The sequence below is a fragment of the Schistosoma haematobium genome, chromosome 4 (genome assembly GCF_000699445.3).
Source record: "Schistosoma haematobium chromosome 4, whole genome shotgun sequence".
Taxonomy (NCBI): domain Eukaryota; kingdom Metazoa; phylum Platyhelminthes; class Trematoda; order Strigeidida; family Schistosomatidae; genus Schistosoma; species Schistosoma haematobium.
The window spans coordinates 19,127,177-19,153,483 of record NC_067199.1 but is presented as its reverse complement, the minus strand read 5'-3'; the positions used below and the strand labels follow the sequence as shown (position 1 = coordinate 19,153,483).

The 26,307-nt window shown below is 33.3% G+C and overlaps 2 protein-coding genes across 5 annotated transcripts in view; one reads left to right on the top strand and one right to left on the bottom strand.

Annotated features, from left to right (window-relative positions):
• Positions 1-581: 581 nt before the first annotated feature.
• On the top strand, positions 582-8,156 carry OVCA2_1 (Ovarian cancer-associated protein 2). Of its 2 annotated transcripts, XM_051215888.1 has the most exons (10): positions 582-814; positions 862-1,266; positions 1,326-1,437; positions 1,474-1,496; positions 1,535-1,605; positions 1,642-1,683; positions 1,726-1,838; positions 1,871-1,955; positions 3,262-3,414; positions 6,838-7,000. In XM_051215888.1, the coding sequence occupies exons 3-10, from the start codon at positions 1,423-1,425 to the stop codon at positions 6,972-6,974; spliced, it is 639 nt and encodes a 212-aa protein (XP_051066432.1). In that variant the 5' UTR covers positions 582-814; positions 862-1,266; positions 1,326-1,422; the 3' UTR covers positions 6,975-7,000. The 2 variants fall into 2 exon arrangements, with proteins under 2 accessions (XP_051066432.1, XP_051066431.1); XM_051215889.1 differs by lacking the exons at positions 582-814; positions 862-1,266; positions 1,474-1,496; positions 1,535-1,605 and having other exon boundaries at positions 1,326-1,473; positions 1,606-1,955; positions 6,838-8,156.
• NMRK1 (Nicotinamide riboside kinase) overlaps positions 8,091-26,307 on the bottom strand; it is a 46,725-nt gene continuing 28,508 nt past the window's right edge. The window contains exons 1-9 of one of the 3 annotated variants that reach the window (XM_051215887.1): positions 22,631-22,726; positions 21,804-21,883; positions 20,682-20,722; positions 19,171-19,273; positions 16,890-16,947; positions 15,082-15,202; positions 14,278-14,349; positions 9,302-9,408; positions 8,091-8,253 (exon numbers count right to left, since the gene is read on the bottom strand). In XM_051215887.1, the coding sequence (XP_051066429.1) occupies positions 8,135-8,253; positions 9,302-9,408; positions 14,278-14,349; positions 15,082-15,202; positions 16,890-16,947; positions 19,171-19,273; positions 20,682-20,722 (621 nt within the window). In that variant the 5' untranslated portion in view covers positions 21,804-21,883; positions 22,631-22,726 and the 3' untranslated portion in view covers positions 8,091-8,134. Of the gene's footprint in view, positions 8,254-9,301; positions 9,409-14,277; positions 14,350-15,081; positions 15,203-16,889; positions 16,948-17,410; positions 18,786-19,170; positions 19,274-20,681; positions 20,723-21,803; positions 21,896-22,630; positions 25,010-26,307 lie in introns of those variants that run through there. The other 2 variants (XM_051215885.1, XM_051215886.1) reach the window with 2 other exon arrangements.

Sequence of the window (26,307 nt, the reverse complement as noted above, 5' to 3'; positions counted from 1 at the left end):
TCTTAGGGTCGTCACTGCCCCACTAGGGGGGGAGTGATCTGTAGCGGTAAATAAATCCCCAAAATAAATAGCTCTGTAGGTTTTTGACATTGGATGCTGACCACATGTTTTAGTGGACTCATCTAGCTGAAGGCGCTCGGTCATGCATCCGCCAAAGATCACGTGTGGTAACGCTGTGCTCAACATCTACCGCAATCGCTAGCCAGATTAGATCAGTGAATTCCGATATATTGGTCATCGCCAAATATACTCTTCCGATCTCCTCGACTCTGTCTTTTGATTTCTCTGGGCGGGAACGAAATATATTAGAAGGTGTTACTGGTAGAAGCGTTGTCAAACACTGAATACCTGTGACATCATCAGCGTCTTCGATCTCTAAACCTTTACTCATTGGTGTATAGGCGTCTAAGAGGTGACCTTCTAATGGCTTGTGGTATCCCTAACACTTCTGGACATCCTCTTAAACACCTTGGAGCGTGGCGTCGAGTTGAGATTAACTATGAACACCGCCACCAAGAAACACGTGTCAAGTAAATCAGAAGGTGAGGGTTGAACGTAACCAGGTTTATTTCGTTGGTGATCTCGTGGTATCGAACGAATACCGAGATCGTGCCAAGGAATGGTACAAGTGGAAGCAGAAGAAGGGAGTACGTGCGAACAGTACCGAAAACCGCGAAACAATGGTGGAAGGTAATGGAAGCACAAAATGGCTATAATTAGCACAGTTAAACAACAGCACATTAAAACAAGCACTGGTACAGTTGGTTATAATAATAATTGTTTCTATTAAACCAGTTGTGTTCTCGTGATAAAGGTGAGTCACTATAACCTACTTGAGTTTAACTCCAACACAAACTTAAGGGATAATACCCAGAAACTGTTGACATAACTCAGCAGAACGGATTGTAGACACAACTTCTGCTCTTTTAGAGTAGTCAAGTGCTGGAATTCGTGGCCGGTTTAGCTAGTCTAGGCGACTTCGCAGGAGTCCTTTAAGAGAAAACTTGACCTATTTTTAAGGTCTAAGGATAGTTTGTTACTATGAATTACCAATTTCTTTTACCTCTTTTGCTATTATAATACCTGGGTTCCTGCCTGGAGGAATTGGTGATCGGCTGCTACTAGATACGGAAGCCCGTTAAGCGAAAGCTTCTATTCCGTACAAAGCCATCTGAACAATTAAGCAAACGTGTATACTACAAAACAGAAAAAAGTTAAATTACTGCTTTTCTCAGTGATTTCACAGTAGCAAAAGACGACTTAAATGTAAGAAAACTTAATATTTGTGCAATTAAACGATACCTAACAAACCCACGCAATTGAAGTACGTAATGACCACCTCTTGTCTGGCGGTTCATGGTTGTTGAAACAAAGCGGTGGGCGGCTTCCATCTGACTGACTGACCCTCTAATTTGATATGTTATGCCACATTTGAAAGTAAGTATTTCGTGCTTGCGTAAAACTAAGTTTTAGGTGTTGTGCCTACATGGATACAGGTATCCTCTGTGATGAAATGTAATGTTTCGCTGTGTAGACAAAACTCGGATGTTTTTCGCGAAAAAACAGGCGGATTAAGAAAATCACTAAAAAAGTTCTGTGAATTTAGTTAGTTAGATTTGTCATTCTTTTGTTTTTATGTAGAATTTATGTCTGCCCCAAATGTTATCGAATGCTCCTCGAACGGTTAGTCTTAATTTTCATATATCCCAGAACTGCTTTCAAAAGCTTGTGCCTGGTGGTTTTCTAAACCTATGGAATTTTTAGCACAAGAAAGTAGTACGTATGATGCTGGCTTTCGCGAATCCCTATTGGCTGTCAAAAAATACATTAAAGAAGAGGTTTGGAGTGTTTACGTACTACATTTTCCCAGGGTCCATTCGATGGGATGCTTGGTTTCAGCCAAGGTGCAGCATTCCTACTTCTGCTACAAATTATGATGGAGCATAAATTAAGTGGTACGGTTCGTGAAAATAATTGTTTACTTTCACCTCAAAGTTTGTATAAACACCTTATTCATGTTTTGCATCATATTCGTCATATGACATACTGTGTGGTGGCTGGTACCATGTCAAGACCACATAGGCTATTCTAGCTTCTGAAGAGACCAACTTAGTCATTCTTCTAAAGCCACATTTGATCTTGTTGGTTATTTGCTTGTTAATCCTAAATGGTTTCATGTGATCGTCTGTGTGTTCATTGCTTACCCTCTTCATCACATGCTTGTAACTTATTTTTGTCTGAATATAAATATCAAGTCCAGTTGGTTCACTCGCATTCTCTACTGCACATCATTTCGTTTGGCTTCTCCTTCACTACGTTTCTCAGATTGACTGTCCGGATCAATGAGTGTGCGAAATATACGAATTCGAAATCCATTTGACACATTCTATTCCGTTATTATTTAACGTGAATTAAGTCGATAATTATGTACGAGGGTAGCCTGTATGTATATGTCGATAACAATCATGAGATTTAAGGGGAGTCAGATCACGGAACCACAAGCACCATCCTGGGAAACTTTGACTAGTTTCATGCTTGCAACTATTATACTTAAACCTTGTAGGTATATTTTTATTACGTTTATAGTTCCCTCCGTGTCTTCCTGATCACAAACTGGTTTCAAAGACTTGGTAGTCTATAGTCATTTCTGATCGTTCGTAATTCATGACTACATTGTCATCCGCCTTTCATACACTTTTTACCAACTATTTAATGATATTATTGTCTTCTTACTGAAAGTTCCACTACTTCCGCATTTCATCTAGCAGGTAAATGAATAATCTTAGCTCGTCTATTCACCGTTACTTCGTCTTATTTTACGTGAGAGAGAGTATTTTTATCTTGTATACGGATACTTGTTGAGGATATGTTAATGAGACAAGAAATATCAGTCCGAAAGAGCACCCTCCAAACCCTTAGTTTCCTTTTATTAGTTTTGTAAGCTAAGACTCCATAAAATAGGTTTTGATAATTATTAATTTTTATTCACTTGTACTCCTTATTTCTGCATCTTTGGTGATTATAAAATCCTGCATACGTAAACGACACTGTCCTGTCGTTTAGTACTAAAAATTCTGACCAATAGTGGATTTAGAAGGGCGTTATGTGTAACCGACCACGAGCAACGGTTTCATCAATTTTAATGTACTAATAGTTTAAGGATTATAAACTAATTCACTAAATGTAACTATAACTCGTTATTAGGTAAAATGGATTATGCTCATTGTCTCACAAAATGTTTTTTGTTTATTACTTTCAAAGATTTCACAGATTACGATGTGGGACCGATCAAATTCACAATATTGGTTGCACCTTTTATCAGTCGTTGTTTGTTTCACCAAGCTATTTATGTTCACAAAACATCGATACCGAGCTTAGTCATCTATGGCGAAACAGATTCTGTTATCCCCCGAGGTCAGTACACCATTCTTTACTGTGAAAACTTATTCTTACTGTAGACCACCCACCGTACCTTTTATTTATTACCATCCTTAGTCGATAATCAGCCCTATACATGAAAGTAATTAGCGCGGGAATATTCTGATAACTATTCTGGTGTAACTGTATTGTCGTTTAATATTGGCTAGTCAAAACCCAGGATATGAATCAATAAGGTGGTCAAATTTGACACAGGGATTAACCGTGTTAATCGAACGCGTCGGTAACTTCACTTGGAAGTCTGATCAGACTTAATGGGTTGGTGCCTGACAAAATCTCAGCACGGATTCAGAAAGCTCGTTTGGCTTTTGCCAACTTACGTCATCCATGGCGAAGGCAAAATATCCGTCTATCAATTAAAGGACGAGTATACTGCATAGCAGTTCGTTCTGTTTTACTTAACGATTACGAAATGTGGTCATTGAGGAAGGGTAGAAGACACTCGTAAGTTACTAGTATTTGATCACAGATGTCTTAGGAATATTGCCAGCATTAGCTGGGATCATCGGGTAAATAATAGTGAGGTTAGACACAGGGTACTAGGGAATCTGGGTAAATCAGTTGATGAGGTTGTGAATCTTCATCGACTGAGATTGTTGGGTCATGTGTTATGTATGCTTGAACACCGATTACCACGACGCGCAATGCTGATTAGTGTTGGGGACAGTTGGAAGAAGGTTAGGAGCGGCCAAATTTAAACGTGGCATCAGTGTTTGAAGTCACTTACTTCTGGTCTCAACCATGTTTGTAGATACATACTGTTTGGACGGGGTCCACGCGACTATCGTAACTTGTGGTTGGAGACTGGGTGACATGGCCCAGAATCGATCACAATGGCGTATGTGTATGTGCTCTTTGTGTTCCCGTAAACCGTGAGACTACAATCGCTTTATATCTTTCTACGAACTAATTCTTTCTTCCTGTATCATATCCTCGTGCACAATCTTTCTTTTATACATTACTATCATTGAAGTAACTAATTTTATGAATTTGGTGTTCATCTTTTCGTGTTAGTGAGTGAGGTATAGCAACTTGGACCGATGCATATATGTGCCTGGTCTTGCAGTGTAGCTGACTGACGTGACTGAATGCTTGATATATCGAACTACGTTTCATTATCAAATCACACTAAGTAATTCATAAGCTTTTGATTTCTTGGTAAAATACTAAGTTAACAAAATTCTTGAAGAAGTTAGCCGAGCGTGCCCAGCAAATTTCTTTTACTTAAGCCTAGTACCCCATTTTAGCCAAAGGTCATCGATCGGCAATTTCCAAGCACCCCATCCCGACCTCTTTCTAGTTGTCAAGTGTTATTCGTGGTCTCAATATCTCCCTCCAACTCCTGGAGTCATGTGTTTTTTGCTTTCTCTTTCTTTTCTCTTTAGGGACTTAAGTTAGGGATTGCCTTGTGCTTGAGCCTAATGGTTTCTAGAGTGTATTTTCTATCCACCCTCATCATATTTTCTCTATTCCATTTTCACCTGGCATCTGGTTTGTGGTAGTGGTGGTAGTTTTTCAAGTTTCACTACCACACGATACAGGTGTTTTAACGTTAATGTTGTAAATTCTTGCTTTGACATTCAGTAACAGTTGTTTTGAGTTTCAAATGTGCCTCAGTTGTAGGAATGTTTCCCTTGCTTTCCTATTCATACCTTGATATCTACGTCAGATCTTCCATGTTTATAGATTATGCTACTCAGGTACGTAGACCCCCACTTCCTCCAGAGCTTCTCCACGAAGTGTGTTTTGTTTACTGCTCGCTGAATTGTATTTCTGGATCTTTGCAAATACTTCTATCTGACCTCACTACTTCAGCTGGCATGCTGTCTGGTCCTGCTGCTTTTCCATCCTTGATTTGTTGATGCCGTTGCCGCTTTGCATTGTTAGTGGAGTATCATCTAAGTGAGTTGTGTATGTGATACTTGCATGTATGGTGGGTTCAGTTGGGCTAGTTTATTTAAGAGCTCTTCGAATTTTTCCACTAATCTATTTCGCTGCTACTGAATCTTTGTGGTTGGTTTTCCTTCTTTGTTCCTGACTGATAATTCTGGTCCCTCCAAGCTTCTTGATTTTATTTCTCTATTCTATACATTTCCGCCTGTCAGTTCTAGTGCTCTTTCTGACCCGTTTGCTCCTGTGTTTTCGGCCTGTGCCTTGGCTTTCTCTGCTCTTGTTCGGCTGTTGTTGACTACTGGCGTCTTCCTTATTCTAGTGCTTCTTACGGCCCAGCATTTGGCATTTTAAACTTATTGCTTTCCTAATCCTTTTCTAGTTGCTCTCCGTAGTAGGTTCTTCTAGTAGATCCGGTAAGACTTGTAACTTGTTGCTGAGATTTATTACAAATTCACTGAGCTTGTTAGCGTCTCGAAGAAAAGCTATATTAAACATTTTTATTCCTGCCTGACCGATCGTCCAATGTTTGTTCAGCTTCATTTTTAATTTGGTCACCACCATGTAATGGTCTGACGCTACATCAGCTCCTCTCTGTTCTAACGCATTCAATAGACATTTTGAATTGTTTGTTTATGCCTCTATGATCATTCTAATTTTCCGTAGTGTGGTTCAGTGAAATTCATGTAATCTGCATGGATTTGTGATGGAAAACTCTACCGCTTAAGACCATATTTTTGAAATCATATGGGCCTGCCAGTGTCTCCATTCTTGTTCTTATCTTCCAGTCAATGTCCCACCATAATGCGCTCAAACCTGATCCTTTCCATAAGTGTCTTTACTGAGGTAAAACTACGTCTGGAAGAGATGATTGAAGAAGTTTCTGTTAATAATAAATGCTAATTGGACACTGATTATTTTCACAATTCCGTTCTCTTAAAGCTTCAGTAACATGACCCAAGTGAAAACTACCGAACTCCTTTTAAATATGTTTTATAATTTATCCAAATATTGGAGTACTCTGGATACTCTGGTCAAAATATACACTCGTCGTAACTATCTTAAAGCCAATATTAGTCAAGGTAAATGAGTATTCACATTCCCAATACATACTGCCTAACCCAAAGTCTTAATTATCGAGATAAGTTTAAGGTGAAAACAAGTCAATCTTCCAAATGACTTATAACATAAAATAAACGACTACTTCTATTCTCCTGGGGCTTATTAATAAACCTGTGTGTAAACAGGAAGGAGTAATGAAGCGAGGAATAATCATGGTAGAGAAAACATTCTAGGTATCCCTTAATGCAATATTTAAGTTTTAAAGAGGGTACTGTACCATACTTCTTGTTTTTTATGTTACATTTATCTACATCTAGTTTTGAAGTAAGTACTCTTAATCTGTGAATTCTTAAATATCTAACTTCGTCAGTTTAGATAGTCAAATTGATTGAATATCTAAATTAATAAGGGGGTTTCTTATGTTAAACTTTCTTTGTATGTTTACAGAAATGTCTGAGGAAGCACTGGATGTATTCTTATCTGAACCAAAGGTATTCGTACATGACGGTGGTCATTACATTCCTACACACGCTGATGCAAAGAAAATATATACTGATATTGTTTCGAAATTTATCGAAAAGTAGATAAAACTTACAGAATTCAGTTCCTGTCATCCTGCATTTGAAAACTCATTTTCTGTGAATTGATTTTTGTAACGCTGTAACAATTTGTTGTTAGTCTAGATAATTGATTATAAGTGGCGCATTTTTCAACAGTTAACAACTCAAATCAACTTATCAAAGCTGGCACCTGGCCGGACACCTTTGCAAGTGTTTTTGATCTGCTTCAGTACCTTAACAAATTAAGTCGGTGACCTGAGAGTACCGTAGAAGTAGACAGTGGACACTGGAGGTAGGGTTCAGACGTTTAACCAAGGTGCTAAAATTTGAATGCTATAACCACTAGCCGATCTCGTCATCGAGTTAAGCAAGTCAGTTATCTGAGAGACCCATAGAAGTGCAAGTCGTCATACTCGACTCCGGAGAAAAAGTATAAAGCACTTAATAAATGATTAACTTTGTGTCAAAACATTGTAAAGATTCTCACATTTCTGATTTAGGCGTTTAGAAAACCAATCATCTCTTCACGGTCTTTTTAAAGGACTATGTCAGAAAATCACGATGTGAAGAAACAATGCCAGATAAGGTATAGTCATCTTTATCAGTATATCTGTGACAGTTAACCACAACAATATAGCTTGTATTCAATCAGCTTAAAACTCTCCACTCTATGTCAAAATTATCCACTACTGAGATATCAACAATACAATAATAAGGGGTAGTGTGATCTGATTGTTAGATTAAAGCATATACATTATCGAACTTTTGATGTATGTGGAAAAGTTTGCTCACTATTTCATTACTGCTGTATTATATCTCATTAGCTGTTGATAGAATGTTAGCACGAATCGACTGACTGTATTTCTAGAACTACATTTATTTTAACTCACTACTTCTGATGATTCAACCAGAGACTAATGAATTTTCGACTCTACGAAGATAGCTCTTCATAGTTATGTTGTTACTTGAGTTACCTGGTTTGCAATCTAGAGCTGTCAACTATGTGTTAATCATAGTGAAATTAATTATCTCATTATTTTCATGTTTAAACTTCATACTAGAGTTAATTCTTTCATTGTCTAACCATTTTCAATCTATCCCTAATGTTATTTATTGTCGATATTTCAAAAAAAAAAATAATTACTGTAGTTAAACTATCATTTATCATAAACTTGTGTAAAAATTTATTCTGGGAATTCATCGAAATGTTTGTCTTTTCCGTTCGCTAGATCTATTTTTTCATTGATACATTGACAAATCTCTTTAAATAGGGTCTCAACCCCATTATTGCTATCAAAATAATCTAATAAAAGAAAAAAAACAAGATTAGTGGAAAATCACTTTAGATGTTTAAGCATAAGTGGTAGAGGGTACTAAAAATTGATTTAAACCCTATAATCGTATAGGCCAAAATTATGTTTCCACTAACATTTAAACAACTATAATTCAATCTTTCGGTGTATGAAGACTTGTGTACCTATGGGGTATTGACTGTGACTCTGGTACTCTGAAATAAGGACTTAGGTCATCAAGGAGATGAAGTTTGTAACCAAATGTCCTCATTCACCACATTCCAGTACCAACGGTGTTGATTCATATAGATAGTGTTATACATTGAAGATGACTGTCATATCGTAGGACGAAAAATGTATGAAATTATGGTAAATATTTGTTTTGGAACGACTAGTCGAGCGAGGGATTCTCTTGAAATGAGTGTATTTGAAAAACAGTACAGTGGTTTGAATTTTTTGTCGTGGTATGTCCAGACATTGATTATAAAAAGAGAATGCAGACAAATGCCATCTCTCTAGCGACATGCTATAAATGAACGATATCGAAATGTAAGTTCTTCATCTTATTTCACCTATAAGATCTAGCTAAATTTTCTCAGAACACTTAGCTCGACTTCACTTTATTTAAAATTTAGATACCTATAGTTCAAAGCTATAGAAATGTGTAGAAAAATTCCTCTTAGTTAACATATTTTTTTAAAAATCCAGGAGAACTCCCTATTAGACTGTATCGTTTTATTGAACCCAGTGGTTGTTTAATTTCAACTGATAATTAATTTTGGAATGATAGCTTCCACTTTGTCTTGATTAAAAATCATGGTTTGTGGATAAAATTGACTGATATGGTTCTGAAATAAATAGATATCCTTATGGTTCACAGTTGATAATGGAATTGTGTCTTTGTTGCTTGAAAGTAATATATTTCTTGAGGTAGATTAGATGTACACAAAGTTTTTATTTATACTAAATGCTTTTTAGGTTTCCGCACTTGAAATCCACATAAACAAATAAGTTTATTAGGACGCACGAATTAATTCACATATATGAATTTGAACTTACATATAGAGTCTTTTGAATACTCCAACATGTCTAGCGTTCTAAGATATGTTGGCCAAACATATTTAGCAAAATAATTTGGTGGGTCCGGTGTATTATATTTCCTTAGCCTAAAGGGAAATGCAATCATTTCATTTATTTAATAACCCTATACTGTTACACAACCAAAGCTTAAGTCGTCAAGTAGTTACAGGATTGTCAAGTACATGTCAACAAGAACACTACGAGATGGGACATTTTTCATGAATTTATTGTAAATAAATATTGACAATGTTTTCCAATTTAGGCGTAATAGCCCTCCTTAGGTTGTTAAATATCGAGATTCTCAGACGTATCGTATGATAATTAAGTCTGTGCGAAATCTTACTTAATATTAATAAGAACCCTAGTTGTGTTATAATCGAAGGAGCCAATTTTACTATTGAGAAGGATTCCTGAATTGTTGGCTGTTAATATCAAGAATATTATGATATTTTAACTTCGCAGACTCCTATCATATTCAAACAGAGATGTATGAAACAATGTTCTTTTTCATAGACTATTCAATTCCCACAGCTATATCGAAAAAACGACCAATTTTAAGACGGGCACGTCGTTTAAAATCGTAGTATGTGAATTAAAGATTCTTTATGAAATAAAATAAAATTGTTAGTGCTGAAATGACTAATACGCAATGTAAACGTTGACAAGTTATGTAAGATAATTAAAACAGCCTAATAATCCAAATAAATACGGATGGCATTAGAGTGAGAGAAATAATCATGTCATCACAAATCAGTTCAAATACTAAATGAAAAACTGTCAGTTAAGTTCATTATAAAATAGAAGTGTGGACTGAGTTCCAACCGGATTATTTTCGTTTGAGTGAATAACAGTGATACCAAAACAATCATCATGATGTATCTATAATATCTCAATCAGTAGAAAATAAAATTTATGACGTTTCGTGTCTCCAGTGAACGCCACTTCAATTAATAAATAAAAAAGTGGCTAACACAAAATGTCGAAAATTCCGTTTCCTACTCATTATGAACAATCTATCGAATGCTCAATTCATTCGAAGCTATCAAGTCAAACCCTAATAATGATAACGACAAACAATAACAATTACAGTACGAAGATATGAGGATAAAAATAATGGATATAATATGTGAACAAGGATTGTTTTAAGTTACAAAAATTTAGAAGTGGGAAGAATGCATAAAAAATAGTCAAGTTAGGCCATTACATAATATGATTTATTGTTAATTTACTGACCTTCAGTTAGGAGAAGGGGTTAAATATATTTCCAGTTTTTAGTCCAAATGGCCAATGCTTAAGACACATTGGAGGACTTAGATTCTGACTGACTGTTAGGAAACTACCAAGTCGATAAACTGTCAGAAATGATCAAATTATGCTGACACTATAACTAGTTTGAACTGAATAGTTCGGTTTTGAGCTGTTTATAATTTTGATTACGCCTTTGTCTAACCACCCTGGAAGGCGTTCACGAACATGTAAAAGTTCCTAGAACTTCGGCTAACATGACTTGCTCCACTAGAGCATTCGGATTGATAATTACATTACGAGTTGACCGTTCTGGGTTGTTCATCCTTTAGTCTTGATGTCAACGTAGGGTGCGTAAAAAACACTAGTCGTAGCTTCCTGGCATTGGATCCTCTCTGAATTGTTCTACATAATCTGTGGATTAATATCACACTGGCTGTATTTCTTAGGCTCGTGATCAGGGATCTCTTGAATTGAATACTCCACTTATGTATCATTGCTTTAATATCACAAAAAAACGAGACATACTCATATGAGATGTACTTTAGAAAGGCCCTGTTTGATTATTAATATAAGTTGTTCTGTATTTATTTAACTATATGATTAATCATGCTGAACAGTCTGCATATATGTATGTATGCGTCCAATTCATGGTTTCTTATAAGTGCTTAAATTGGCAACAATTTTGGTTCATTTTTTTTTCTACGTAGTAAACGCTCAACTATTCAATCTATTTTTTGCCAATTCCCATTACAATTAGGTGGTTTGATGTCACATGAATTAGAAGTTCTTACAAAGTTTCAGTTTGTTTTACGAGTACAACTTTCGATTTTCGAAGAAAAAATGTGATAGATTTTTGTGGCTCAATGTATGACTTCAGTAAGATCGTATGATTGCTATCGAAATGTACATCCCAGCTACCCCGGTACATATTTATCGACTTAATTCACGTTAAATAATAACGGAATAGAATGTGTCAAATGGATTTCGAATTCGTATATTTCGCACACTCATTGATCCGGACAGTCAATCTGAGAAACGTAGTGAAGGAGAAGCCAAACGAAATGATGTGCAGTAGAGAATGCGAGTGAACCAACTGGACTTGATATTTATATTCAGACAAAAATAAGTTACAAGCATGTGATGAAGAGGGTAAGCAATGAACACACAGACGATCACATGAAACCATTTAGGATTAACAAGCAAATAACCAACAAGATCAAATGTGGCTTTAGAAGAATGACTAAGTTGGTCTCTTCAGAAGCTAGAATAGCCTATGTGGTCTTGACATAGTACCGGCCACTACAAGATCTTAGTATTAACCAACTACTTCAGGTAAGAAAGTATTAAGTTCCTTCCATAAGTAGTTTTTCACCAAGGACTGTGATCAGTCGGACAACGATTGGAAGTTTGGATGTGTTGATCATCGATTCCGTTCTCGTTTGAAACTTATCACCTGGGTACATTAATGATTTCTAACATGACCGATACCAGAACCTTTAAGTTCTAAGACTATGAAAATACTAGTTAGTTTTCTGTTTGAAAGCTATAAGTTCAATGATTTCTTTGGGAAATTAGTGTGCATTGTTCATTATTAATTGTATGTTGTGAGTTTATATGAACATTTGTCGACATTCGAACATATAGTTTTACGACTGGGGATAAACTCCTCGTTTTCAAGCCATCTAAGTATATGCTAGTCAGGGATCGCGGTCGTGTTTCTGTTTACCTAGTCACTCAGCCGTAGGTACTTTGGAATAATTTATGTTATAGAACTAATTGCAGGCATTTCTTTCGCTGTGTTGTAGTTTTCCTTCCATCATGACTGTTACCCACTTGACATGTCTGTAGTATGATGGAGTAGTGTTCCCCTCTTAGGAAACTTTACATTTTTCATATACTCCGGTAAAAGCGACAAAGGACGAAGCATACTCTCCATCGTATATTTCGATGGTGTGAATAATGTTTACTGTTTCTTTTTGGTCGGTTGCCGGGTGCAAGGTCGAAATCGCGAATGAGAGTGGGGTTTATCCTCACTCTAGTTTTACACAAATAGGACGCCGAATATATCGATATTTTGTATAAAAAATATACTTAAGTGATCTCAGTGATTAAAATTTAACGAATTCCAACAAATGGATATTTGGATCTTCTCATCCATCTTATCTATACCCCCGTAGCCTGTTAAAAAAGACGTTTAATTATTCAATCAATTACTTTGGTTTAAATTTATCCCTAATTATTTTTAATGGTTAACAACACAAGTGACTATATGACAATATTCTAATTATACGTATACATTCCACTATCTAAATTTAATTATATTGGCTTTCAAATTTCTAATAAATAAAAACGATTAGTATGCCTCTAACAGTAGTCAGATGTTTCATTTATTCACTGCATTCTTATTTAACAATAAGATCCGGGTACATATTAATGCTCATATTGTGAACAAATTTCACATCTAATGACTTATTATATTATTATAAACAAGATCAGCATTTAAACACGATGGATTTATAAACCCTAATAATCGTTGATAATTCTGATTATTCCCCTAAAGAATCTTGGACCAGTTTAAGAGACGAAACGTTGAGATTAATCAAATTTCAATCGCTGGGACTATTCAAGTGTAATTTTTATACAAATTTGTTCTAATGCCTACATACATATAGAAATCTATACACGACCGTCATCAGAATCCACAGTAACAAATCCATAATTATTGTGTTACAATGATTAAACTAAGGAATATTTGAATAGGTAAATCAAACAATGTTATTCGTTAAAACTGTAAACTTTTGCATTAGTTAAGATCTAAATATGTCATTAATACATCATTTGTAAATTTAAGTTTTTTTAGGAAAAAGGGGTAGGAAAACTCATTCTACAATGTTACGTTACGATTGTTTACTTAAACACTTTATTTTTGAATATCCTATAAAGATTTTCAAACTCTGTACATCAGCCACACAACTCAAGTTTCAAATGAAAGAAGAAGTGCCTGTCTGAACTCATTAGTCTAGAGCATAAATATTTGACAAGCTACAGATAAAATAAACTACGTTCATCGTATTCCGCTATTACTGTTTTAGAGTTTTCAGTTCTTAATAAAATCCTTGTTTGTGTACTAAAAACTATTTAATAGTTTTTGTGTGAAGTTCTGCTTATGTTGCTTGTGAATATTAGTAGTTAGTATTTTTACACATCTTAGTTGAATTTTATTGGTTCACTATTCAACAGTTTCATATTCATGTAGAAAATTTAAATAGGTATCATATTATTTATGCCTTCGTAAAATCGTATATCATATACAATTTTGTTTAGTGGATATTCACACTTTTCACTGTGTTCATGTATATATAATCAGTTCAGAAGTTAATCTGGTATACTTTATTCGGATGATTATATTATAATAACCACAAATTCTCTTTATTTGAATTCAGTCGTCTAGATGTTTTCGTATAAACCTTGTTAACTTGTCTGAGGTCATTTAAGTATCGAAAGATAACTATTCCTGAACTACGAATTAAGATCCCTGATTTGACTGGACATCAAGAACATTACTGTTCAAATAACATAATATCTGATGTTGAATATCAAAGCTTAACGAAATATCTATTGTTTGCATTTAAAATAAAAGCCGCATAAATTTGTTCTCTCATTTATGTATCCACTAAAAATGCATTAACTGTAACAATAGAACCTACTTTCGTCTCTGCAACATATTTTCATAAGTTATCTTCAGAAATATTCGCAAATCCATCATATTCCGAAGTTCTCTGTATTCAAAAAGATAAAAATTGTGATACAATTTCTCATGTATCGGAGTTTTTTAGACATTGCACGAATATATATATATATATATATTAAGGTGGCCTATGGAATTAAAAGAAGGCTAGAGAAACTGTAATCAGGATACGGTATCATTTTGTGAGTTCATTGGCTGTTGACTGAATGGTATCAAGGGTTCCAATATTCTTGCTTAGGGGTCACTTGACAGTTGTAATTAATGGATGGAGAACCTAAGTGTCAGTGTCGAAAGTCGGTGAACTTACGATAGATGTGTTTATACTTTACCTTCCTCTAAATCATGAATAGTGAGAACTGCTCATTAGTAACATCTCTGACGGCGAGATTTGCTAATACTAGTTCGAGTCTCGTGGGAAGTATCACTTGTCCTTTGCTAGCGAGCTCCAACAATTACAGAAAGTAGTTTCAAGGCTTCCAATGGATTATTTCTAACCAAGTAACATCGTTACATTATGTATACGATTTCAAGTTACTTAAGCTAGCGGTCGTATTGCGATTTGGTAGATAGAATTTAATCAACAACCATAATACTGTTTATTAATAAAGGATCAATAAGAATAATGATTTTAGTCAGGGTATGTTTTCTGTTCTTTGAGTCATTCATAGGATGAAAATAACTTCTACATAAACGAAGACTCCGGACACCATTTAATACAATGAAAAACAATTGTCATTTTGAGTGCAGATTTTTACAAACTTACATTTTATTCATTATCAGTATTCCTTCAATTAAAAGTATTCTGATTTTTTCTTCCAACACCTTTGCTTCAGACCATAATTTAATAAAAGTAATTATGCCTTCCCAGTTAATTGCTGATTCACCTTGAATAAAAATACATCACAGGTTTGGCACTGAAATAACTCTTCCATGTTTTGAAAAAGCAGATTATTGTTAAGTAGGAAAAGAACTAATCGATATTAGGCTTTTTACCGTTGAATCTGTGATGGTAACCATCAAACAGGCTAATTGTTGTATATTCTGTTTCCTGGAGATGTTCTCTCCACTTGCTAATTAACTCAATTTTCTGTTTGTACGTATTTTATTATTATTATTATTCCCCTCCTTACTATGTGTAATTAGTGCTTTCCTCAATCCTTATGAACCATTGATAATACGCTATACCTCTGTTTCTTTTTATTTTGACTGGTCTAATGATCGATTACAAACTCCATGTACAATTAATATTGCTTCACATTCAGTGGATCGGTTGTAGTTTGACTGTAATAGTATTGTTTAGATATGAATTTAGCATGACTAAAATTAAAAGTGAAGTCAGTGATTCATCAGAAACTGATTATATGTAATTATCTGAAATATATTACAGTGATCTGAAACTGCTTGCCCGTGTTCTGTTTTGCAAAGATGATAATAATGATAGTGAAATTGTTAAATGTTGCATGGATCTAAATGCAAAAAAATTTTGCTTTTATATTCAAAAGTCTTTAAAAAGTTCCATATTATTGTGAATTACACCTTTGTATATTCCCATCAAGATTAACTTCCATATTAGTTTTTCTTTAAATTAGGATCTCAGCTCAAACACTCAGTTAACCTAATAACGATCTACGTTATTTTAAAACTATTCGGCTGGTAACAATATAAACATTATAACCTTCTTATGCCAATTTCTGACTTTCTCCTTTATTAATAGATATAAAATCAATAAAATGATAACTTTCTGGATTTAATGAATGACTGTGAAAATAGAATTACTTACTTATACAGCGTACTAAATTAATTGATGTTGATATTACGTAACACTAAACAAATATTCACTTTTTAAAGTAAATACAACTACATACAAAGACAGTGTTTAAAATAGAATAATAGAAAATAATATTTCATTGATTCTACTCATCTAATACTGTAGTGAATAAGAACCTGAGTGGGAACAATTGGATGTATTTGACACGAAATTACAGAGCATCTCACTAAAATCTGAGAACCATATAGTAAGTAGTTAATTTGCAAAATATCAATCCATCGTCTCAAACTTCACTGTTCCTTTCGCAAATATCAGTCCATTGTCTTAGATTTCACTGTCCACGCATTTTCATATCAATTGCGTTCCGTATCCGTTCTTCCCTTATCGATCTTCTGCTGAAATACATTCTGTGCCTGAGCACTGTTATATACTACTTATATGGATATAAATAACCCACATCAGAATACAGCTCAAAATTTTTTTCAATTTCAATCAGTATCCTTTCATAAAAAGGAGTTCGTCTGTTAAACCCAAACTAACTCCAATAACTCAATATCTAATGATAAGTAAAAATTCATTCAATGAAGGGAGTATCTTGACAAAGGTGAATAACCTCATATAAATATTATAGGTTCTAAGTTTGTAATTATATTGTTTATTTCTTATAATATGAATTTTGATCTACTATTTTAATACATATTTAATTTTTTGTAAAAGATTCTATCACTAAATTAAATCGTTTTATGAATCAATGAGATATGAATTTCCCATATAAAACCAAACTAAGGAATTGTGTAACTCACAGTCGAAATTTGGTTCATTTGTAATAGGGTCTCGTATATGACGTTTATCGTTATGAGGCTGAAAATAAATAATTGTTTACAGTAAATAAAAATAATATATTTGTATTATCGCAAAGAATAGAAAAATTAGATTGTCTAACGTTTCATGTAAGCCACTTCTTCAGATAATATATAATCAAATAAAATTAACTCAGGTTCAAATAGATCTTAGTGTAATATTATCATTTTAAAGATACACCAAATATTGAATATATTCTGACTGTGGCTAGCAGTGGAATCAGAGACTTGCAATTCATCTTAATTCAAACTTGTATCATAGTGTTGGTGTTCATACTGAAACTCAACCCCAGTACCTCTTACCTCAAATAGAAAGAAGCTATTAATTAAAAATAATTAGACTCATCAGTTGCAGTCGTCAATATCAATAATAGAAAAATTCAAACGATTACATACAAACAAAATGTTCATCTACAACAAGATTATTTGTGATCTATAGAAAATGGTTTTCTAGACTATATACATATACATACATTCCCAATCTTTGTTTATTGGTGGGTATCAACTGAATGCAAAATATATGTTCCGTTACACTTAGGACTTACCAGTCAGGTGTACTTAATTACGCCTGTTACTCCTCGTGGAGTAACAAAGGTCGCCCACCAGGATTCCCCATCAAACTCTGTCCTGGACAATCCTTTCCATTTGTTTCGAATCGCTATTTGTTCTTTTGATGTTTGCCTCCATTTCCCGATGCAGTGTTCCTTGGTCTTCCTCTTTTCATCACATCATGGAGATCCCGAGTCGGGGCTTGCCTTGATAATTTCCGCAATTTATGTCCTACCCACCTCCAGCGTCTTTTCATAATTTCCTCTTCATCTGGAATCTGGTTTGTTCTCTCCAACAGTATGCTGTTACTGATGGTATCCGGTCAGCGGACACTGAGTATCTTACGTAGACAATTGTTTGTAAATACTTGTACCTTTTTGACTATTGATGGTTGTGGTCGTTCTCGAATTTTCAGTTCCATATAGTAGAACTTTCTTGGTGTTCATATTAAAGATTCGGAATTTGATATTGGTTAACTGTTGTTTTGAGTTCCAAATGTTATTCAGTCGTAGGGACGCTGTTCTTATTTTAGCAATCCTCGCCTTTATGTCTGCATCAGATCCTCCACGTCCACCGATGATGCTATCCAGTTACGTGAACATTTCCACCTCTCCCAGAGTTTCTCCAAGTGTGATTGCCTTGGCGTTCTCTTTGCTGGGTTTGAGGATCTTGTTTTTTCCTTTGTGTATGTTGAGGTCTACCGATGCTGAAGCTGCTGCTACACTGTTTGTCTTGACTCGCATTTTTTATGCGTATGGGATAGGAGGGCCAAATCGTCTAGTTGCATCCAAGCTGTCTATTGTATTCCGTGCTTTCCCTCAGATGTGGAGGTCATCATAATTCAGTCAACCATCAGAATAAAAAGAAAGGGAGAAAGTAAACAGCTTTGTCTGACTCTTTTCCTCACTTGAAATGTGTCTGTCAGCTGTCCTCCATGAACGGCTTTGCACTGTAGTCCATCGTATGAATTTCGTATGTTGACGATCTTCTTAGGTACACCATAGTGTTGAAGAAGGTTTCTACATGATCCTCCTATTCACACTGTCAAACATCACTATACATTAACTCTCTTGACTATGAGAAAGCGAGTTCCAATCAACTGAATGTTCAACGATTATGCGTAATGTCGCGATTTGGTCTGTGCGCGGTTGATCCTTTTGGAATACGACCTGTTGATCTCGCAGCTAAACGTCTACTGAGTCTTTCATCTGGTTCAGCAACACTCTGTTGAAAACCTTTCCTGGTATTGACAGTAGTGTGACATTTTCTAAAATTTGACTCAATCATTATCTGACAATAACGATTGAAGTCGGAAAATAGATAAGTTACCAGATACTGAATCAATGGTCTAGAGATATCATGGTCAATGTAAAATATTAAGGTAATGGACTCGACTCCTTGTGTTCATTTATAAGAAACCTTGATAAAAGATGTGTAAAAAATTCCACAGTCTTTCATACTTTACTGGTTGAGATACCTTTTCATAAATGAAATATTTTTTTTTTAAACTAAACTCATTTTTTACAAATTATCCAACTACATAATAATGTATATTACTATCCCATATTACTCCTAAGTTTTGTATGTTAAGTGTCATATACGAATAAATTAGCAAAGTGAAATGAACTTTTATTTGGTTTACAAATTAAGATAATGTAACACTTAAATTTCTCACCCAGTAATAATCATCCATTTGTAAACATGTAACATTGTAGCCAATAGATTGTAGATATTCAGTAAGTTTTCCAGTCATCGTTGTTTTTCCAGAATTCGATGCCCTAACAAACAAAGTATTTTAAGAAGGAAAAAATCATCCTGCTTTTCATTACATACAAAATGTGAAGAAATTTATGAATAACTGTGGTGTTTAAAATAGTTTTGTATTAATAATTATTTTAATTCATCGACTGAAAACAGAATGGGGACTTTATAAGATATAAATGGTTCACATTTTTTTCATCATACGGATTAGAGTAAACTAGTTTCTAATTAAAGTTATCCGTATTTGATATTACCCACTGTCATATTACAAATCGTAAAAACAGAATTGCAGCTTTCGAATTTCAATATTATAGAATAGTCAAATAAAAAAATATATACTGAATTATACAGAAATAAAATTTACTTTAAAATCCTTTCCGAACTACTCCTGGGAAGATATCAGTAATTAGAAATCCAACGTAAAATTTTCTAACTGGCCCAACCATTTGTACAAGTTGTACAGACAAACTAAGTAGTTACAATTTCATAGTTTAGATTATTACTCTAATCAGAAAAATGTTGAGTGACCTCAACTTGTCAAAGAGGTGACATGTTCTTTAGAAATTGTAAGTGAAAAACTTCTACACTGGATATTAAGCTGGTGCTACTCCTGAGATTCGAACACATAGTTCAGTATCATTACTAAAAATATCATTATTATTTTTATTATATTCCTTTCACAACTATCCCTTAATAAAGGGAAACATTTAGACAATTTGCATTTTAAGGCTCGTGAAATAGATACTAATGACTGACAGTTCTACAGTGATCAAGTGAATGTCTATTAATATTTGGGACTGAAACCCAAGAGTTTTTGTTCCTAGAAATATGAAGCTGTCTACTAGTTTTCTTTATCATTTCTAAAGTGATTAGTATTACTTGTCACTATCCTAACATTTTGAACTAGAAGTTGACACTAACATTTAAAATCATAGCTTTTGGTGTAATAACCAGTTAATAAGTGATAAAACGTTCTTATGTTGTCAAAATTTAAGTGTCGACCTAATTTTATCTGAATGATGGTTACTAATCCAAATAATTCAATGTCACAGTACGGTTGGCAGACCTCCTCTTGGTAAATTTTATGCATAAATTTAAAACATGTAACCATGACTTGTCATACACCGTTAGCCACTGAATATGATGCTCATTAGATTTAAATGTTGACTGAGTTGGGAGCGTATTAAAAATCCATTGAATGCTCCTGGTAAATCTTGACTACAAAGAAATCTATACTAAACATTCAATTACTCAACAACACTAAACTTTTATCAAAAATGGTCATAGTCCATTTCAGTAAGGAGTCCTAATTTATTGTCATTTTTTCAAGTACCATCCATAAAGTTTTCCCTCGAAGTAATGGTTATGGAAAATACAACTGTTAATTCATTGATAAAAAAATCCATTGAGTGTTAGAGTAATTACCCCGCTATTCCGATAACGTACTGTTTTGTTAATGTGTTCATCTATAATAGTTAAAAAGAAAAACATGGAATTTGATTTTTAATATTACTAAGGTTTGCGTATTGACAGCAAAAACTTGAAATAATAATTTTTTTTTAAATTCACTAATAAGAGTTAGACAGTAAGGAACCCAGATAAAAGTTAAACATTATTACGGCTCGCTGAAAAGTAATTAATATAAAGGTATCTGATTCTCAATACTGGCAAAGTCCAATCGAAATCTGTAATAGGGTAACAGAACCCGTTTTTATAACGCTGAGAAGAAATTCGTTAGATGTTAAATGATGAGTGATAATCACTAGGAAACTTGACTTAGATTTCGTGTGTATTTCTTAATATAAAAACATACTGCTTGTGTACGCGAATGCCAAGATTCAGGTATTTGTATCAAGATATAGTCAGATGCTACATTATTAACAATATAATAAAGTTGTATTAATTACTATTTCAATAACGAGAATGTGATAATTACTTACTGTTATTACGTCGTTATATATGCAACCACTTTGACATTTTACAAGCTTAATTAAATTATTGGATATAAAGGCATTATTGACAACGGACAAATAAATTTTATTAATCACTCAATGAACAAATCTCTAATCTTAGTGATTATTGTCAATATTTTTTACGGTCTTAGTACTGCCTAGCTCTATTGATGTTCAATTATTTTCTTCTCGTAACAACTCACATTCATGTTTATGATCTTGTCACGAAATTCAGACAACCATACTCTTGAACTATTTACTTTCTCGTCATATAAATGTTCAGTTTTCGATCAGTAATATTTGCTTTCTAATTTTGACATTGATTTCCACAGCCGTAGTCAGCAGATTATTCAAAATAATGAAATTATAGGGAACATTTAAAATAATCTTAAAATTATAAATATTGCTTTGTAACTGCTATCATAAGATACATGTAAACACTCCTATTTAATCAGTGAGCTTTATTCTTGTAAAATGAATATGATGCTGAGTAGTGCGTTTGGTGTCAGTTTAGTCTATAATAGTTCCAAACCAGTATAACTAAGTTACACAAATTAGTTTCGTGACCAGAGACAACTGATAAATGATAACTTACTGATGATCAACTTATCAGTCTTCTTATATTCATTTGACCATCTTTAAAGGGGTAAACTTCACAAAATTATAACTGGCTGTCTGGAAGAAGGAGTGACCAAATATCGAAACATACTTGGCTTGTTGTATCTGATTAATGGTATGCAATTTATAAAACGTTTTCAGTTTCCTATCGTATTCCAAATAACTTGAGCCATAGGAATAAAGTTTAATAACTTACGCATTCGAAAAATAGTACATTCAACCACTTTTCCAAACTTAACATTCATAATGATCAAAACAATGCTAATCAAAGCCGCTTTGTTTAGTCTGTTTCCCTTTACTTCCATCAATGTTGGCAATACCTCTAAAGCTTAATTTGTTCAATTATTGAAGCACTAAATATAAACATCGTGCTTCTACATTTCACGGTATTGTTACTAAACTAACTCAGTTATGGATTTTTACCCATTTTTCTTGCACTCACATAACTTAAACCAAAGTTTTTACAACTGACTACCATACGGCATATATTATCGTACTTAAACTACCTAAAATAAGGATTAGGGGACTACTGGAAACCAGGAGGCACTAAAGAGGTATTTCATCCTAAAATTAAGCTTTAGTCAGTACATAAATGAGACCCTACACGAGATAGAATTCAGTAACTTAAGTTTTCGTGTCAGTCAACGAGTTGGTACTTAATGGTTCATATTTTAAATTCTATTTGATTCATTGTCAGTCACATTATCAAATAATTTTATTGACAGCTTAGTTCCTGTGCAATATAATTACATTTTCATTTTTACATCATAAAATCATCTATATATTTTTAAAAAAATAACTCACCGTAGAATAAAGCACAAAATTATTTATTTACCCGCCAATGGATAATGCTTATAAATGGGTATATTATTACTCGACAATAATATGAATGTATTGTGTGATAAATTTATTAGAATGTTTTATTTTATTGAACAAATAGTCTCTATTATAGACCAAAGGGAGTCAGTCCACTTAACTAACCAATTGATTTCAAAGGTCAAATGTGTGATATATTTATACAAATCCAAATCTTAGGCATGTGATAACCTTGAATGCATTCAGATAAACGTTTGTCTAGTTACCACTTTATGCTTTAATAATAATGTCAGTCATATTATAACTAAATACACTGGAGATTAGTAAAACATTATTTACGTGATAAAATTCGAAACAAATATTATAAAACATTATTGTGTACAGCCATTAAGCAATTATAATCTTAGTACATAAAATAAAAATGCTGTTCAATTAAAAAAACAATATCTTTATTTCCAGAAACACTGCAAACTATCTCAAATCTCACTCTGTCAACTTCCAGTTCCGATTGTCAAACTATTGTCATTTCACACTTTAGTTATTACTCATTACTATCGATTTCTTTATTATAAAATGTAAATGCATCTTAAGCGCCTTGTAATCACAATATTCTCTCTCTCTCTCTTACCCCATGTTGACCATATTTATTCTGATAATTTATCTCACAATTTTATTTCGCTTATAAACTGATTCAAGTTAACACTTCATATTAGTCAGCCCCAACATTAACGATTTTATTTATATAACAAACAATTCCTGATTCACATATTACAATTTCCAAATGATGTATTTTGCCTTAAATCTGGTCAATTTTATGGATTATTAATCTGGATTTATAATTGTAGAACCTAATGAGAAATTATTGAAAAGAATATTCTTCGTTCATACAATTGTGTTTTCATATAATGGGAATTTTTCAGCGATTAAAATCTGAAGTTCAGTAAGATAATTCTATGCGGGTTTATAAAAGATTCTGTTAACAAATATTTGAAATAATAAGTAAGTAGTAACAAAGTTAAATGATATTTATTTACAAGCACATATCAATAGTTAAATAGGTAAAATGAGTGATAACGGTCAATCATTGACGACTTACAATCTGGCATATGTGTCCACCGCTCCATGTTACTAGATCCCATTAGCACAGCGAAATGAAACCGTCAAGGTAAATCTCAGCGTAGCAGAGATACGAACAGTATTAATAGTAATAGAATGGAATGAAGCACAGTATGATTCGAGAACTTTTTTAGTACAATAAATAGAATGTATAGTTATAATTCACGATTATTCTGTTAGTCTATTCATGTAATAAAATCTTATTCAGTTAATTAGATTCTTTATTTATATTTTTTTCATCTTAGCAGATGTAATAATATGTATTTTTTTAAGTATTCTGTCGAGAGGAAAATCAATCGTTTTAAGAAAACTCCTTGATTTTTATGGGATATATCATTATGAAGCTTTTTTAGCGTCCTTAATTTTCTTTGATCTTGTAAATTTCACTTAAATGCATTCTTGTTTCCAATGTCATTAATTAGTTAATCAAATCTTCTTTTTTTTCTAGATCCTCACCTTACATAAAATAAACGATTCCTATATATACTGTAATCTCTATTTTCATTAGTACCAATTCCTTGGTTAAGTAAATGTTCAATTTAATTAGAATATTGTATAATAATAATAATAATAATAATAATGATAATAATAAATCTATTGACTTAAGTAAATCAATCTGTTTACAATTGAATTATAGTAGTAAAGGAAGAAATATAGAAATAACATCTTCAACAAAACTGAATGGCCAAAAGGTAAATCGAGATTCTATTTAATACATAATAACAGTCGAAATATCAAAGTTGACAAAAGAAAATAAAGTAACTGAACAATAATGATAATGTGCAGTTCTAAAGAAATGAAACAAGTATTTGAATGGAATGTAACAATAAATGAAGCAACTCAACTAACAAACACAACAATAGTAAATTAAAGTATTCAGTAAGAAAGAAAACCAGTTATGGAACGAATATTCAAATGAAATTTCAACTACGTTTAAAAACCATCATCTATTGCCTTTAATTTCCATAGCCTTTAATGTACAATTTGAACTGATCATTGTTACTTCTCCAGAAGTAGAACAATATCATCGAAATGTCGGAGTTTCGCTTCATCTAATGCACTTGTACCCCATATTGTTCGACATTTTGGATCAACACCAGCACCGTATTCCAGTTCTGTTTCTTCTACATTGATCTTTTTATCGTGGGGTTTTTCCTCATTACATATTGGTGAGATGAGAAATTTAATGGAATTCAATTGCCGATGTGTAACAGCTACATGTAATGCTGAGCGACCTTCTTCATCCATATTCTTTTATGAATAGAAAGGCAAGCGTATAATTCCATATGTTTTTATGAAAAACAGCAATAGTAATGAATATGACAATAAAAAAATGGTTACTCCATGAACACAGTACTGCTGATGAATATAAATAAAGTTTATGAAATATAACATTTTCTACTCACTTAGTAACAGTGTAACTATCCATGTAATATGAAACTCACCTTCATATCCTTCCAAACAAATGGATAAGTAGGATAGTGAAAAATGTGAACGAACATATTATCATCATTAAGGTGGAAACAATAAAGAGGATTGTTAAATTAAAATAAGTTTATCAGAAGGAGGCTTTGTGGATATTTTAGTGATTGACTAATGAATTCAGCTATTAAAACAGGTTTATTTACTTTTGCAGGCTAGTTATCCAGTTACTAATAATATATTAAGTAGTATAAAGTATAATGACTTATTTCATAAGTGTGTATCTTACAAACAACAATCATTATTATTATTATTATTATTATTATTATTATTATTATTATTATTATTATTATTATTATTATTATTATTATTATTAATGGCTTTATTCAATATTATATTTTGGTACAATATAGGATTCTCAGCACAGGGTATTTCAACAAGTTGCTTACGTAACAAAAAAACACAGTAACAAATACAAAGAAAAAATAAAAAAAGGTTTTAAAGAAAACGCGAAAAACTGTACAACTTTTAAAATTAAAGACAGGTTAAGAATGCAGGTTATTGACTAGGTTAACTCTAACAACCTGTTCGTCACAGAGTATATTTACTAGGCAAGGTATTACAGAACTTCTATACTTTTGCTTGCACATGGATTTTAATGTAATTACGTTTCGTTCTACCAAAAGATATACAAGGAGAAAGATAAGACTGAAGGGAATGGCTAGTATCTGCCAGGAGTTTGCATGACTTTAGATGTCTATCCACAGCCATATTAATTATGACCTCGAAAGATTGACCACACACCTTGCTAGATGCCTTCACCACTCTCCGCAATATAGCAAAGTCTTTACTCAAAAGCCCGAGAAAGAATAATGGAGAACAGTAAAGAATAATAGGTAATATGCAATAATTGACAAATTGTAAGAGTAAATGACGGGTAGTCCCAAGAGCATGCAGTCTCTTTATGTAGTAAGTCAGACGGAAAACTTTCTTCGATAACAATAAAACGTGAGATGACCAAGAGAGATCAGAGGAAAAAGTGACACCAAGATAATTGACCTGCGACACTGTATTTATCAAACATTCTCCAACGGTACAAGCATCATGGGATCTCAAAATGGTGTTTA

Bases quoted from the DNA above. Each gene is read 5' to 3' on its own strand.
- OVCA2_1 (XM_051215888.1), top strand. The intron at 1,606-1,641 runs GTTAGTTAGATT...GTTTTTATGTAG, and splicing joins AAAAAAGTTCTGTGAATTTA to AATTTATGTCTGCCCCAAAT. The intron at 1,839-1,870 runs GTTTGGAGTGTT...ACATTTTCCCAG, and splicing joins AAAAATACATTAAAGAAGAG to GGTCCATTCGATGGGATGCT.